This window comes from Jaculus jaculus, chromosome 4, assembly GCF_020740685.1.
Source record: "Jaculus jaculus isolate mJacJac1 chromosome 4, mJacJac1.mat.Y.cur, whole genome shotgun sequence".
Taxonomy (NCBI): domain Eukaryota; kingdom Metazoa; phylum Chordata; class Mammalia; order Rodentia; family Dipodidae; genus Jaculus; species Jaculus jaculus.
The window spans coordinates 25606106-25619845 of NC_059105.1; the positions used below are offsets into that span (position 1 = coordinate 25606106).

Below are 13740 nucleotides of genomic sequence, written 5' to 3' on the forward strand. Positions count from 1 at the left end.
TTTCTAGCTCCATGCTGACTGGGCTGTTTGGTACCTCAGCAGGTACCATTTTTGTGTATGGAAAAGACATCAAAACAGACCTGAACACTGTTCGAAAGAACATGGGTGTCTGCATGCAGCATGACGTCTTGTTCAGTTACCTTACTACTAAGGAACACCTGCTTTTATATGGCTCCATCAAAGTTCCTAGCTGGACCAAAAAGCAGCTCCACGAGGAGGTCAAAAGGTGAGTTACTCCTTTAACCCCAGCACTCGGGAGGCAGAGGTAGGGGGATCACTGTGAGTTCAAGGCCAGCCTGGGACTACAGAATGAGTTCCAGGTCAGCCTAGGTTAGAGTGAAACACTACCTTGAAAAAAAATCAAACAAACAAACAAACAACAACAACAACAAAAAAAAACTGACAAAAAAATGGTGAGTTACTCCAGAGTTGATCACTTCTCCCAAAGACTCGTACTTTGGTTCTGGTCAATGTTTCCTCACAAGACTTTTGTTTTCTTTTTCTAAATCTCTGATAATATATGCATATATGTGTATATATATATACACACACACACTCTTCCTTTGTGACTCCCAGATTCCTCCAGTCCCTTGTTCTAACGTGCATGGGCACTGCACTCTCCCAGCTTTCTAGCTGAACTACTAGCTTCTGCTTCTCCATTGTTTGACTTAATATATTCTTTCTAAAGAGCAGCCAGGGTGCTCTTTGTCAAATGCAATTCAGACTGAGTCACTCCTGCACAAGCACAAGGGGCTTCTGGCCACACTCAGAGTACAGAGGTCTACACGACCCTGTGTGACCTGCCCTCAATCTTTCACCTTCACTCTACTTGGGGCACCCTGGCAGAATTGCACGCCAAACTAGACACAAGGTTTTCACTCAACCCTTCACTCAACCTACCACACCTTTCTCCAGCAGATGCCATTTGACCTGCTCCTGGTCAAATGATAGCTCTCCTGGTTTCTGCTCAAATATAAAAACAGAGTTCTGGACTGAAAAGATGGCTCAGCAGTTAAAGGCACTTGCTTGCAAACCTGATGGCCATGGCTCAATTCCCCAGCACCCATGTGAAGCCAGATGTAAAAGGTAGTGCATGCATCTGGAATTCGTTTGCAGTAGCAGGGTGTGCCCATATACTCTCTCTCAAAAAATAAAAAATATTTTTAAAAGTAGAGGTCTAAAACAGCATACGCTTGCTTGAAAACATGTTTCACATCTCTCCTGACACATGTCCACCTTTATTAGAACCTCTTCAGGAGTAATAATTTTTTACTTCTCACTGCTCTTCTCCAGGACTCTGTGACATAATATGGCAAAAATAGATGTTCAAATCATTTTTCCAATGAGTAAACTGTACATTCTCCTGTTTTTCTTAAGTGCCACACCACCGATTACATACTAAATAAGAAGAAATTATTTTGTAGTTTCAATACTGTATTGAAGCCTTACTACATGGATATTAGTTGTTTAGTGAACATAGTAGCCACCATTCATTATTTTTTGAAGGACTTTAAAAGATACTGGACTGTATAGCCATCGCCATAAAAGAGTTGGAACATTGTCGGGAGGAATGAAGAGGAAGCTGTCTATATCCATAGCTCTCATCGGTGGATCCAGGGTAGTAATCTTGGATGAGCCGTCCACTGGAGTTGACCCTTGTTCTCGTCGCAGTATATGGGATGTTATATCCAAGAACAAAACTGGTATGAAGCACTTTCTCATCACTTTCCCACTATACAGTCATAATTCCAACCTTTCGGGGTACAAAGAAGCAAATTGGAGCTTTTCCTGTATATGTGCTTGAAGTGTCTGAGATAGACTCTTTGCATTCCCAAGATTTCTCTTCTCTCAGCTGAGCTTCTGGGTCAATTAGTTAATATCTATCTAGTGCCCATGGTGAGTTGAGCACTTAACTGGCCTTTTTGTGTGATAGCATGTGAATCCAAAAGAAGTTCCCAAGTCAGAGAATCTAATTAGAGATACCAAACATACACAAATGAAAATAAACTGAAAACAGACTAAATAAGTGCTAAGAGGATGTGAAGCAAAGAGTAATCAGTGTGGAGTGGATTAATCAGAGAGGAATATTCAAGAAGCCTTTAAAATTTTGGCTTTTTCATATTGAAGGTAGGGGAGACAGAAAGGGCAAAATGAAGTCATGGGAACAGAACTGACAGATTTGAAAGATTTGCCAATATCCACAGAGCCAATGATAGACAGTTAACTGTAGAGCATAGTAAATGTATGCTTGCTGCAACCAAACAACCCCTCCCATATATTTACGAGAACCCATCCTGAATTCCCCTTTGATCATCTTGGACGGTCCTCTGCAGTTTTTTTTTCAGTCAGCTCATGAAGTGTCACACTTGTCCTCATAAACCTTAAGATTTACTCCTGAAAACTCTGTATCTTGGAGACTGCGTCTTCTTTAATTTTCATTCTCTGTTGTTTTCAACTGTATTTTCAAGCCAGAACAATCATTCTGTCAACACACCACTTGGATGAAGCAGAAGTGCTGAGTGACCGCATCGCCTTCCTGGAGCAGGGTGGGCTCCGGTGCTGTGGGTCACCGTTTTACCTCAAGGAAGCTTTTGGGGACGGGTACCACCTCACACTCACCAAGAAAAAGGTTAGTAAGAAAGAAAATGTAGAAGAAGACAGGCTTATGAGTTAAAACATTAATTATTTTAGGAATGGAAATAGATTCTCTTCAAACTTACTCACTGCTAAAATTCACTAATGTGGTTGCTTATTGTGATTCTTATACTTCAACAAGTACCAGAAGCTGAGGGGTTTTGGATTCAAACACTAGGTTTCTGGTTCCATCATAAGAGTGTCTCATTTAGTAAGTTTGGGTTGGGACTTGTTGCAGTAACTTTCACATTGCTGGCACAAAGTACCCAACTATAAGCAGGCTGTGGAAGGAAAGGGTTTATTTTGGCCTATAGACTTGTGAGGAAGCTCCTTGATGGCAGGGGGAAACACCAATGAACAGTGGCTGCACATCACCTCCTGGCCAATCTCTAGACAACAGTAGCAGGAGAGTGTGCCAAGCACTGGCAAGGGGGTATCTGGCTCTAACACCCCTAATCCCACCCCAAACAACACACCTTCTTCAGCAAGCCTTCACCTCCCAAATTGCCACTAGCTGGGAACCAAACATTCAGAACACACGAGTTTACAGGGAATATCTGATTCAAACCACCACAGGCCTCTAGAATTTATTAAGTTTCTACCAATGCTACTGGGCTGGGAACTGTACAAAGCTGATGTCCATTTAAATATTACTAATGGACAGTCAGACTTCACTAGTAGTTAAACCTATAAAGCTGAATGTAAACTTTCTGGCTCACCAAAGGCAAATGTTGAGCACATGAAGTCCTGTCTTCACTCTGGGATGAAGACTGCTCAGGTGTAGGGTGGAAACTGTGACTTGGGTCATCTTTGGAATGACAAAAGGGTTGCCATTCAACATTATAGGACATATTCTTTAAAAATATCATGCAAGGGCTAGAGTGGTGGCTTAGTGGTTAAGACACTTGCCTGCAAAGCCCAAGGACCCAGGTTCAATTCCCAGTACCCATGTAAAGCCAGATGCACAAGGTAGCACATGTGTCTGGAGTTCATTTGCAGTGGCTGGAGGCCCTGGCATACCCATTCTCTCTCTCTCTTAAATAAACAAATAAAAACATTTTAAAATTTCCATGCAAGGGCTGAAGAGATGGCTTAGCAGTTAAGGTGCTTGCCTGCAAAGCCAATTAGATCCAGGTTCAATTCCCAAGGACCCATGTAACTTGCTACTCATGAGAATGAAGCTAAGACATGGAGATAAGCATAGTGTCTATAAGTGGGTCAAGGAACACTAGAGGAGATGGTTTGGAATGACCCCAAAGAACCCATCCCACTCTATTATCCTTGGGCCTTCATTGCACACCAGAGAACATGCTTTGCTTCCTATTTTGTCTATAGAGTCCAAATCTGGACATGAATGCCATATGTGACACGGTGGCTGTGACAGCAATGATCCAATCACACCTTCCCGAAGCCTACCTCAAGGAGGACATTGGAGGAGAGCTCGTGTATGTGCTACCCCCCTTTAACACCAAAGTAGCAGGAGCCTACCTGTCACTCCTGAGAGCGCTGGACCGGGGCATGGGCAAGCTCAACATTGGATGCTACGGCATTTCAGACACAACGGTTGAAGAGGTACATGGGAATTTTCTTATTGCCTACTGACCGATTTACTTAAAGTGATGGGAATTAAACCTAATGTCTTGAGCATAGACAAGTGCAGTACCTCTGGGCTATGTCCCTATTACATTCTTTTCTATCTTAATGCTAATATAACTTGCTACACCCTTAGAATATACATGGACAAGGTTTTATTTTCTAAAAATAAGAAATATTTTAAATAAATATGTCAAGAATCAGAAAAACTGACTTGTCAGTATCACTTTTATAGAAGACAGACTTCTGAGAATAAAGTGTTTCTTCAACATTATTGCATCTAGAAGTTGAGAAAAAAACATCTTTTATATATAAACATATTCTCTTAAAGTCAGATGGGAAATATTCACTTTAATAAAGGGATAATAATTCAAAATCAAATTTGAGCTCAGACATTCGAGTAGACACTCACTCTTTGTGTGAATGAGTTGGGCTGTGATTCTCTTTCTAGGTCTTCCTGAACTTGACAAAAGAACCACAGAAAAGTAGCAATATGAGCCTTGAGCACTTAACGCAAAGGAAGACTGGGAATTCCAGTAGCAATGGCACCTCGACTCCTGATGATCTGTCAGTGAGCAGCAGCAACTTCACCGACAGAGATGGTACAAATCTAATCTGCATCTCTTGCTTGCTTTTCATAAATGACATCCATGAGAAAATAATGGCACAGATTTTGATTTTTTATTTATTTATTTTCTCAATTTTTATTAACATTTTCCATGATTATAAAAAATATCCCATGGTAATACCCTCCCTCCCCTCCACACACTTTTCCCTTTGAAATTCCATTCTCCATCATATCCCCTCCCCATATAAATCAGTCTCTCTTTTATTTTGATGTCATGATCTTTTCCTCCTCTTATGATGGTCTTGTGTAGGTAGCTTCAGGCACTGTGAGGTCATGGATATCCAGGCCATTTTGTGTCTGGAGGAGCATGTTGTAAGGAGTCCTACCCTTCCTTTGGCTCTTACATTCTTTCTGCCACCTCTTCCACATTAGAACCTGAGCCTTGGAAGGTGGGATAGAAATGTTACTCAACTCCAGTCACTTCTTTCCAGTACTATGATACCTTCTGAGTCATCCGAAGGTCACTGCCATCCGAAAGAGAAGATTCTCTACCCAAAGTGAGAGTAGCATTAATATAAGGGTATGAATATTAAGAGAAGTGCTTAGTAGGAAGCTTGATAAGCATAGTATATACATTTTTCCAGACAGCAGCAGATATTACACCCCCAGGGCTCATGACTATCCCTGTTTTAAGTTTTCAGTATCAGGGATGTATTCCCCCCATGGAGTGGGCCTCTAGTCCAATTGAAGAGCAGTTGGTTTCCACCATGACAGATGTGCCACTATTGCACCTGTTGGCTCATTTGGGCTGGCTGGCCAATTATAAGGCTTGTAGTGTCCACTGTTGAGTATCTTCACTGGTAGTATCTCTTTCTCCCATTGAACTACATGTAGAATGGCTTCTTTTAGCTTTCTGTCAGCTGGTCTACATGGAGGATGTTATCAGCTCAGTTCCAGCAGGATTTCTCAGTGGCCTTGCAGTCCAAGTATGTGGAGTCTTCAGCAATAGGGTCTTACCATCTATTCCTGGTGGGAAACCAAGGGCCTTGGCAATGGCCTATAATGTTTTGGAGGCATTAGGAACCTCCCTGGTCAACAACTCACTGGAGGTATTCCATCCCTGGCTGAAAAATTTTTAACAATGATCTGTGGCTCCTGAGTGTTCCATTGTCTGAAACCAGAGGATTCCATATGATTTATTTGCATCTTCTTAGATTTTGATTAGCCCTCCCTCCACCTTTCCTTTACTGAGTCTCTTCCCCTGACCTCACTTTGGGCCTTTTCACCCCTGTTAATCTATTTTTCTACTTACATATATACAACTTTAAAGCTTCAGTAAAAAAAAAAAAATTTAAGACCATAAGAAACAAAGGCTTTCCTTTCAATTTAAAAAATAATCATTAAAACAAATTAAGTCCTCTGTTTCAAAGACCCTTTGAGGAGGGCTGGGGACAGGAATCAGTGGATAAAGTGCCTGCAGTGCAAGCCAGAGGATGGATGTTTGCATCTCCAGCACTCATGAAGATGCCAGGCAGGCTTGGCAGCTCACCTGCTCTCCCAGAGCTCAGGAGTCTTGGAGAAGACCTGGGGCAAGCTGGGTAGCCCTCTAGCTAAACTGGTGAGCTGCGGGTTAAGCAAGAGGCCCTACTTCTGAAAATAAAGTGGTGAGCGACTGAGGAAGGCATCTGAAGTCTACCTTTGGCCTCCACACACGTGCACACATACATGCTCAGGCACCCAACACACATGTGCCGGCACCCACATGCACATGCACAAACACCACATGCATGCACAAATACTTTGAGGAGAGCTGGAGAGATGATTTAGCAGTTAAAGCGCTTGTCCACAAAGCCCAAGAAGCCAAAGTCGATTCCCCAGTACCCATGTAAAGCCAGATGCACAAGGTGGCACTTGCGTCTGGTTGGTTTGCAGTGGCTAGAGGCCCCAGAATGTCCATTCTCTCTCAAATAAATAAATAAATGAATAAAATAATTAAAAATGCTTTGAGGAATATGAAAGAATGCTTTGATAGGTGATGATAGGCATTCCTTCTATTCAACGGAAGTGGTTTTCAACATAGAACTTTCTATAATTTCGGGTTTGTGCTGACCAAGCTAAGGTTCTTTCTATTACTAGTACTCGCCAACAAGGAGCAAGGTTGTCCTATAACGTAGTGCACTCCTGCTGATAGGCGTGGTCTAGTAGGGCAGAGTCATTAAGAAAGGTGAAAAAAGGCAGGGGCATCCTTCTTTATAGCGCCTCACAGAGAAGCATGTCTAGTTCCTCCCCACCCTGAAGCACTTAGGAGCTAAGACAAGTAATGACTCTGGATTGATTAATTTGGGCTTGATGGCTAAGTGTCTGTACTAATAACCTTCCCCTTCAACTCTTCACAGAGAATATGTTTGAAAAAAAATCTGTTTTTTTTTTTTTTTGACAGAACTTTGAGGGGGCTTAAACTCTTTTAAAAATAACTTTTATTGTGACTTTTTTTTCTGACAGTTAATTTATACCGCTGGACACACTATTTACTTAAGGAAGCATGTAACAAAATGAAATATTAATAATTGAGTAATAATTTCAACAGTTTTCTTAAATTGGGAAAAATCTCCAGGAGCAGAACTTTTAATTAAACATTTGCCTATCTCTAAGACTCAGAAAGAGTCATCTCTGACGTTTGTATAATTCTAGAATCTGAGTCTCACCTGTCCTCTGTCGTACTCCCCACTTATCATCTTTTGCGGGATATAATTGTATGTCCGAAGAATTGAGGACTTTGATTAGAAAGTGGTCATCTGCTTTGGGAAGTCAACGTTATACATTTGTTTCATAATTTGAAACTATTTCTGAGTCAAAATGTTCCCCTCATTGACATTATCTTTGAGAAAGCACATTTACTCTCTTTTGATACACCTGTAAGTCATCCACATGTAATTTCTTGAGAAACAGAAAAAGCATACTAATTAACTCAAAATATTCAGCTCCTTGTACAATTCCCTTTTGCAGAGATATGAGTTTGCATTTAAACGTGCTCACTCTGTTTAATTGGAACCCATTTTAATTTAAGTAGCTTTGTATTTTTCCTTATCAGCCTAACAAAGATCATGATTTTTCTGCAGCATAACTTGTGATGGAGAATTTAAAATACACAGGCAGGGAATGCTGTCATCTCATCACATATGAAAGCACATGTGGTGGTAGGCCTTGGAAGAGAGCACTGTTGTGGAGCCTAGTTAGCAAGGAGCTGTTGAAATTAGAAGCCCCAAGAGCTCTACTGTGGCAGCAGTCATTTCCAGCTCTCCTGGTTCACAGAAACCATGGACATTTTCTTAGCACCTCAAGATCATTTCAAAGTAGGGGTGGAAGGCAATTTTTTTTTTTTCTCTGAGACTCCACTGGTAAAAAGTAGGGTTTCAAAGGGGCACAATCATTCAACAATACTAGGAGGAGTATATTGGATAAGTGACTAAATGAGACTTTTCCCTTGGACGAGAAGTTTCCCCTTTCTTTTGCTGACAGTGAATTTGTTGGACCTTTTGTTAGAAGTAGAAATGATTGGACTTAGGGCCTAAGTTACTCATAACAAGAATGAGGTTTTCAACTAGGTTAGCATTTTAGGTTTTATTTATCTTATTTGAATTCAATCTTGTTATACTATTTCCTACATATTTATAATGAGCAATGCATATTGGGTCTGCATCATGACTGTGGACATGGGGACAATATTCGTTTATAAAATTCTCCATATGTAACTTTTCTGTGTGTAATAACATTTTGTGTCTAGTGAAGTATAATCTTCAAAACACATTTCTATTTACAGCTTTATATGAGGGGCATATTGTGGTCCCCAATATGGGATTCAAAACAAATTCTGAGCCATGGATTAGCAAGCCTTTTGAATTTGAATATTGAAAATAAAAACGTTCCCCACCATACCACATGGTACTGTCCTCCCATCGTTTGTGAAGTGATGTTATGACTTGATTTATCCAGGTTTTGAGGTTATGCTATGACTTGATTTATGAGGGTTTTCCCCACCCATAGAAATCTCTTTCCCTTGCTCAGACAAAGTCCTGACAAGTGGAGAGAAGCTGGATGGCTTTGGTTTGCTGCTGAAGAAGATCATGGCTATTCTTATCAAGAGGTTCCATCACACCCGCCGGAACTGGAAAGGTCTCATCGCTCAGGTCATCCTCCCGATTGTCTTTGTAGCCACCGCCATGGGCCTTGGAACACTGAGAGATTCAAGCAACAGTTATCCCGAGATCCGGATCTCCCCATCACTTTATGGGACCTCTGAGCAGACAGCCTTCTACTCGTGAGTGCTTTCCCTTAACTAAGAGGGTTTCCTCCCTGCACCTGACTGAGTGCCATGGGATGTAGGAGAATAAAGAGCAGATGCTTCAGTTCCTGGTTCCATAAAGAGAATGGGCAGTTTGGTTGACTGCACTGCTGATGATATCAGCAACACATACCTTTTCCCAAGTATTTGCATTCGTCTACAATAAAGTTAAAGTTAATATGTATTTTTAATGACTAAACCTTAATCAGAAAGCCAGGGTACATGTTGCTTCATAATCTGTTTTAGTATATATCAAATAATGTTTCATCAGTCTGACAAATACTGACTATTAATGGTAGATTTCTATATAATATGACATGACATACACAATATATAAGCAGTAAGTGCATGTCAGAGAGACTAATAAGGGAACAGAGGCAATGTCTTCTCTGGATTTTTAAGAAAACCCCTATAGAATATAGCTAGTCATAATGAAGCTCTTGTCTAGCCTGTCCGAGGTCCTGTATTGAAATCTTAATACCAGAAAGAAAGAAGGAGACAGGGGAGAAAGGGAAAGAAGGCAAGAAGGAGAGAAAGAAGGCAGAAGAAAGAGAAGGAAAGAAGTAAGGGGGTTGGATAGATGGATTAGTTGGCAAAGATCAAGCATGAGGATGTGAGTTGGAATTCCCCACTCCCACTAAAACCTGAGAGCAGCAGCATGCACCTGCCATTCTATTGTGGGGAGGCAGACACAGGAGGATCCCTGGCGTTTGCTGGCTAGTTGGTATAGCTGAGTTAGTGAGTTCCATGTCCAATGATGGCCTCCATATTTTAAAAATATAAGGTGGAAACTGATTGAGGAATGCACCAGGAAGGGTTCCACATGCATGCCACACATACAATGCACATACATACACCCCTCCACATGAACACTCATGTACAAATATACCACACAGAAAAAGAAAGAAGGAAAGACCGAGAAAGAGAGAGAGAGGAAAGGGTAGGGAAGGACGAAGGTAGGAAGGAAAACAGGAAAGAAATTGTCCTATATACAACATAATCTCTTGCCTTCAAATTACTAGTGAATTAGTTTAATTAGGTGTCTGTACTCTGCTATTATAGGAATTCTGACCCCAACACAAATCCCCTGGTCTCAGCTCTATGGAACTTTCCTGGCATTGACAACGTGTGTCTGAATACAAGTGATTCGTAAGTGGAACTTTTTCTTATGTTCATTTCATCATTCAATATAAGTGTGTGCAGGTGTGTGCCCATTATTTGGCTGGAAAAGGACAATAACATGATGGAAAACTCTGTGTTTAACAGATTTTCTCTGCTTCCTTTAGTTCATTCCCTGGTTCTGTTACACTGTAATAATTCACAATAATAATAATAATAATAATAATAATAATAATAATAATAATAAATGATAAATGTTTGATTCCACCTCTTTTGTATATATACTTACATTTGACAATTCCAACTCTGAATTAACAGTCCCATTTTACAGATGCAGAAACTTGGGCTCATGGGGACCAAGTAACTTATCTAAGACAGTCTAGATTGACAGATATGTAGGTAACCTGAAACCCAAGTCTTCTGATTGCAATTTTGCTGTTTCTGCACCATATGATGTGGCTTATTCAAACTTTCAAGACGGTAGATAACATATGTTATTGTGACATTGGTGTATTATTATTCAAAAACATCCTTGTCCCATCAGCAGAGAGGATGAGAATTGGAGAAAGAACAAAGGGACTTCAAAGCCCCCTCCTGCCTCAGCACAATTGTCTCATAGAAGTTCTCCCTCAATCCCCACCACAAAATGTGACCTCACGTGGAATGCATATTCAAGTTATGAAAAATCATCCAGTTGTTTCCAGGTCTGCACTCCCTGAATTCAGTACCAAGGACTCACATATGCTTTCATGCAAACAGGACAGCATGCATGTGTGCACGTATCCACACCTCACTGCTATGTTTATTTGCAGGCAGTGTTTAAAACAAAACGGTTTGGGAAAATGGAATACAAGTGGAGAACCTATCAATAATTTTGGTGTTTGCTCCTGCTCAGAAAATGTCCAGGTAAAATCAAATTACCTTTTGATAATGTGGGGAAAAGAAGGAAAGAAATATCTTTAAAAATATATCCAGCTTGCCAGAGAGTCAGTATAATTGCACTTTATAGAAGGAGTAGTTCGGAGCTGGGCAGCTTGGAAATACTATGAACTTCAGGTCACAGTTTTAAACACAACTCAAGACAAACTTCCAAAGGTAGATAATTCTTGGACAGTCTTTGTGGAAAGCAATTGAAAATGGCATAACTATCATATTTCAAAGAATAGAAAGTCTGCCTTTGTGGCTGCCAGCTGGGAAGTCAGTCATCTGTAAGTCTAAAATATGAAGCCCATATGTTTCCGAGCACCACCTCCAGGCTGCAGGAAAAATCATTTCCCAAAAGAAGAAAGGCAGTATTCAACCATCATTTCCTCTGCCTGTAGTCTACAGAGACAAAACTGTTTCCTAAACTTACCAGTTCACCAAATTCATAGGAAAAGCAAGTCCAGTAGGCAAGCTCAAGATACCCGATGGTATCACACACACAAATATGTACCATATAACTAACAAAATCTCTGGTGGAGAGATGATGTGAATGGGATATATATTTTTTAAATTGTACTCCATAAATTTATATCATTATTATGGATTTTTAATTGTTCTAATTTAAAGATGAGGGATGACAACTCACTGCTAGTTTTTAAGGATCATTATGCCATCAACTTTCTTGTGGAGAAGGAATGTAGTAATACATGATTCAAAGTATCTATAGTGGTACCTCAGTCTGTCTTAGTACAGTCTTCCAGAATGCAAATATGTTCAGTGTTCTCATGCAAGATAGTAACAATAGCTAAAGTCCAACAAGAAACTTGTGGAATTCTTCAATACTTAAAAGTAAGTCATAATTAGTGTTCAGACTTTTTATTTATTTATTTGAGAACAACAGATAGAGAGAGAAAGAGGCAGATAGATAGAGAATGGGTGTACTAGGGCCTCCAACCACTGCAAATAAACTCCAGATGCATGTGCCTCCTTGTGCATCTGGCCAACGTGGGTTCTGGGGAATCGAGCCTTGAATAAAGGTCCTTAGGTTTCACAGGCAAGCTAAGCCATCTCTTCAACCCCCAGTGTTCAGATTATTTTAATCTCTCATCTAATATAGGTAATTTCTGAAATTATTCTTGTACTTTCTTTATTTCACAAAGCCAGCTAAAAATATTTAAAATTTGGTGATAGATTTTTGTATCATCAAAAATGGGCAGTGTTGAGCTGGGCGTGGTGGCGCACGCCTTTAATCCCAGCACTCGGGAGGCAGAGGTAGGATTGCCATGAGTTCAAGGCCACCCTGAGACTACAGAGTTAATTCCAGGTCAGCCTGGACCAGAGTGAGACCCTGCCTCAAAAAACCAAAAAAAAAAAAAAAAAAAAAAAAAGGCAGTGTTTATGTTTATTTTTTTCTATCCATTTTGTAGGTTTATTTTCATCCATGGAATATCAATGACTCACAGCATAATTGATGCTGTGGCTATCAAACACATGCTGTGGAGAAAGTAAAGGCTTGGGACTTTGGAGGGAAAAAGTTATATTGTGGTTATCAGGACAATTGAGAATGTTAAAAAGAAAACTCACAGAGTAGAAAATGGTTTTCACGATATACAATAAAAAATATATACTCAGAAAAATGTATGTGTGTATGTATGCACACAGAGCACAAACGCACACAAACACACATATATTCTTGTTGGTCAGCAAGATAAAAAAAAATGCATGGAAGGATCCTTCACAAAGAGAATATATCCAAATGGTCAGTAAACATGTGAGAAAGTAGTCATCTGCTTACCACAAATTAATTCCACAGAACACCAGCGTCAGAATGGCTAAAATAAAGAGGGAAATCCTAAGCGTTGACAAAGATGTGCCAGTCAGGACTCTCAGGTTCTTCTCATAGGGATTTAGTGTGAAAAATTTAATAATTGTACTGTGTATGTTAGTGGTACATAGTAGTGCTGAATATATGTATATTCTATGGGATTTACAATTCTATTTCTCTTACTAACCTTTAAAAATGTATCTCTGAGGGCTGGAGAGATGTCTCAGCAGTTAAATTGCTTTCTTGCAAAGCCTAATAATAACTCAGGTTCCATTCCCCAGTACTTGTATAAAAGCCAGATGCACAACGTGGCTCATGCATCTGGAATTCATTTGCAGCAGCTGGAGGCTCTGGTGCATGCATTCTCTTTTCCTCATTCTTCTCTGTTTGCAAATAAATAAATAAATAAATACGTTTTAAAATGTGACTTCATCGAGAGACAGATTCTACGATATAGTCACTCAAATACTCACCAATATTAGAGCAGGCGTATCAAATGTTAATGTATTTCTATAGTAGCATACTGCAAAGTGAGAATGACTAATCACCATGCACATCTATGGAGCCAGAAATAAAAGGCCCAGCACAAAATTGAGTTACTTTTTACTCCACTCATGCAAAATATTTTAAAATGGGTATGTCTGGAGATTATCATGTTAATTGAAAGAAGCTCAAATCAGGAAGACAAATATTGCATGTTTTTCTGTTATATATAGAACCTGACATGAAAGCAGC

General features: G+C 40.0%; 1 protein-coding gene across 1 annotated transcript in view; it reads left to right on the top strand.

Moving 5' to 3' along the window:
• Abca12 (ATP binding cassette subfamily A member 12) overlaps nucleotides 1–13740 on the top strand; it is a 183608-nt gene that overhangs the window by 135174 nt on the left and 34694 nt on the right. Inside the window, exons 29-36 of the mRNA XM_045148359.1 lie at nucleotides 8–226; nucleotides 1507–1703; nucleotides 2469–2629; nucleotides 3970–4206; nucleotides 4679–4829; nucleotides 8861–9113; nucleotides 10200–10286; nucleotides 11069–11162. Coding sequence (XP_045004294.1) covers nucleotides 8–226; nucleotides 1507–1703; nucleotides 2469–2629; nucleotides 3970–4206; nucleotides 4679–4829; nucleotides 8861–9113; nucleotides 10200–10286; nucleotides 11069–11162 — 1399 coding nt within the window. The remainder of the gene's footprint in view (nucleotides 1–7; nucleotides 227–1506; nucleotides 1704–2468; nucleotides 2630–3969; nucleotides 4207–4678; nucleotides 4830–8860; nucleotides 9114–10199; nucleotides 10287–11068; nucleotides 11163–13740) is intronic.